Below are 3091 nucleotides of genomic sequence, written 5' to 3'. Positions count from 1 at the left end.
ACAAGTAATTGCAAATTAAGAGGGAAGGGCTCACTCGTGTCTGCAGCATCCTCATCATCCCCGGCTGCCAGAATACGAGGATGCTTTTCTCTGTTTTACACTGTAAGAATCAGAGTATGGGAAGCTCCTACCTGTCAAGATTCATTTACAGTGGAAATAAGCAACAGTTGACAGCGGACAGGCGGTGCGGCTGAAAAGCCTGGATCCTCTGTGGGTGACCGCGGGGATCAGATCACTTCCGCTCAGGCTGAAACGGCTTCACAACGTCACTGGCATCCTCCTGGTGTCGGTACCAGTGGTTCTGAGACGCGGACGGATCTCGTTGCCACACAGGGTCCCGCTCCACCGGAAGTGTGGGCGTCGTGGATGAGTCTGTTCAGGGATCCAGAGCACGCTCTCTCTCTCTCTCTCTCTCTCTCTCTCTCTCTCTCTCTCTCTCTCTCTCTCTCTCTCTCTCTCTCTCTCTGCCGCCGGCGAACTTCCACATCACGACTCCATATATTAAAGACACCACTTAATGTCATCAAACAATTTTTATGAATAAGGCATTACATTATACAATATTAACACAAATATAGATTAGAACATGTTTAATGTTTATAAAGCAAAACATTAACACGCTTCAGAGGAGGATGATGATGACAGAGGTACAGTTGCCAGATAGAGTCACGGGTTTTCAGCCCAAAAGTCATCTAAAAATTGCTAGATTACAAAAAAAAGGAATTAAAAACCCCAAAACATAATCAATGATTCAATACCGTTGTAGTTAATCAATAATAAATCATGTATTACTTAACATTTTGATCGAATGTCAAACTTTGAGACATTTTAATGATAATTCAGGAAAAAATAAAAAGTGTAAATTGTTTTTGCACTTTTACATTTCAAGAATTTAGGCGAGGTTAAATATAAGCAAATATAATCAAATGTCCTTGTGAAATGTATTACAGACTGGTTGGATTTTTAAAGGTCTGTTACTGTAAATCAAATAGCCAAATTTTTCTAAATTTGTGAAACACCAACATTGAAAATTATCCCAAAAAATTATGCATTTGTGAAATAAATCTATTGTTTCTATGTTGATATATTTAAAAAAGCTGCATTGTTTTCCCCCCGTTGTGTCTTTCAGAGCAGTTTTGTATCAGATCCAAACACTAAATGACAAGCATGAAATAATTACCAATTAATTGGAAAGTTATGATAAAAAATGTATGCAATGAATAGAAAAAAAAATAAAAAAGGAATTAAGCATCACAGCAGCCTACACTTAGCAAACCAAAGGCACAGTTCAACCTAGTTTGCATGAGATTGCACAATCTTCTGTGAGGCTGCACTCGGTGCTCCACCACCTCACACCCCGTGCTGTCACTGAAATGGAAACATAAAAAATACATAGATTTTGAGGATAAAAAATATTAAAAGTCATTTGTATGAATTGCATTTATGAAAAAAAAACAAATCAGTGGACACATCATCATTTTTTATTATCAGGTGTTCATGATTTATAATTTTATTTACCTTTATTTAACCTAGGAGGTCCTGTTGAGATTAAAAATCTATTTTTTAAAGGAGCCCTGGGCTCCAGGTGAGGCACTGAGTTACCTACCTCCCCTAACAACACATCCCTGGTTCAAACTTATTTCAATGAAGAACAAAAAAAGTGTGCCAAGGTTGTCCAAATGTCAGGACTGCAATGAGATGATCCTATGCATGAGTGTCTTTTATTTTGAAAGAAAGTCACTTGAACCACTGTCAAAAGTTATATACTTGACACATACATTTGTCAAATATTTTCTCTTAGTGATTTTAACTTCTCAATCCTTCTTGTCTTAACTGCTTGACGTCCTGTACAGCTCTCATATCAACAAACAGGAGCCAATCCTCAGATGAAGGTTATAAGAAGCTGATATAAAGCAGGAACTTGAAGAACCATCATCACCCCTCGTGTACTGGAAGATAGAGAAGTATACGTCAGTGATAAATATGCAGACTTCATGTGATTAGGGGATGCCCTGATCTATCTATAAAAGGAGACTTTCGACTGAGGGCGCTTCAGAGCGGTTTGGAGACTGGTTTGGACCTGTAGCTTATGTTTTATCCTTGTAAGTTACGTTTTGTAATATGCACACACTTTTTAAAAATACAAGTTTCAAGGTCCAGGTTACAGTCAAAAAACAAAACCTACAAACCATTTTTCTTACCATATTTGGCATGCCTGAAAGAACCAATGAGTAGCAAGTTTTCATCAACCAATCATGTTTCTTGAATCTCCATCCAATCATGGCAAGAGGAGGGTAGAGCTCTGGAGTGCTCTCAATCAAACATGATGATTGACACAGAGAAATAGCGAGATCTCCATTATTTTACTGTCTGTCCCTCAGGAAAGGTGCAGTTATCAACTGAAAAAATAACAGCAAAAGACAGGAGAGCTCGAAAAGGAAAAAAACAAACAAACAAGTAAATTAAATTATAGATAGTGTTGCTCTCAACTGAGGTCTAACAAAGCCACGACGATGAGGAGGGCCGAGCTTCATCACTGACAGCTACTTCAGTTTCTCAGACTGATTCAAAAGCAGGAAGAAAGACACATGGGGGAAATGCAGTTCCTGATCAGACCTTTAGGTGGGGCTGCAAACGCAAACATAATAAATAAATAAAAATAACTGGAAAAAAATGCCCAGTTTCTTTCTTTATTTTAGTTTACGTATTCATTTAATCAAATAATTAAATACCATACAGATATATTTGAAATTTGGCCAAAAAAAAAAAAAATCACAATCATATTGATTATGGTTGTATTTCTGATTTGCTTTTAGTGTGTACTTCAAGTCTTGTTAGATCAAGAAATGTCTGCTTGATGTTCCTCACTATGATGATGGTTTATTCTTCAGGGCTGCAGCAATAATTAAGCTGTTTGTTGTAAGAAAATCTTTTCTTTTTAGTTTGTTTAGAGCCTTCTTTGTGTTTGTTCAGAACTAAATGTGATGATGACATTTCAATTAAGTGGAAAGAGTTCTATTTTTAATTTTTCCCTACTTTCAGATCACTTGTAAAAGTGTTTTTGTAATGTGTTGTCTAAATGCATGGAGCC

The 3091-nt window shown here is 37.0% G+C and overlaps 1 protein-coding gene across 1 annotated transcript in view; it reads right to left on the bottom strand.

Moving 5' to 3' along the window:
* Nucleotides 1-486, bottom strand: part of LOC112137511 (monocyte to macrophage differentiation factor 2) — an 11246-nt gene extending 10760 nt beyond the window's left edge. Inside the window, exon 1 of the mRNA XM_024259865.2 lies at nucleotides 132-486. Coding sequence (XP_024115633.1) covers nucleotides 132-145 — 14 coding nt within the window. The 5' untranslated portion in view covers nucleotides 146-486. The remainder of the gene's footprint in view (nucleotides 1-131) is intronic.
* Nucleotides 487-3091: the final 2605 nt, after the last annotated feature.

The sequence above is a fragment of the Oryzias melastigma genome, linkage group LG1, assembly GCF_002922805.2.
Source record: "Oryzias melastigma strain HK-1 linkage group LG1, ASM292280v2, whole genome shotgun sequence".
Taxonomy (NCBI): Eukaryota; Metazoa; Chordata; class Actinopteri; order Beloniformes; family Adrianichthyidae; genus Oryzias; species Oryzias melastigma.
The sequence above is the reverse complement of the archived record's forward strand: the minus strand, read 5'-3'. Positions and strand labels throughout refer to the sequence as shown.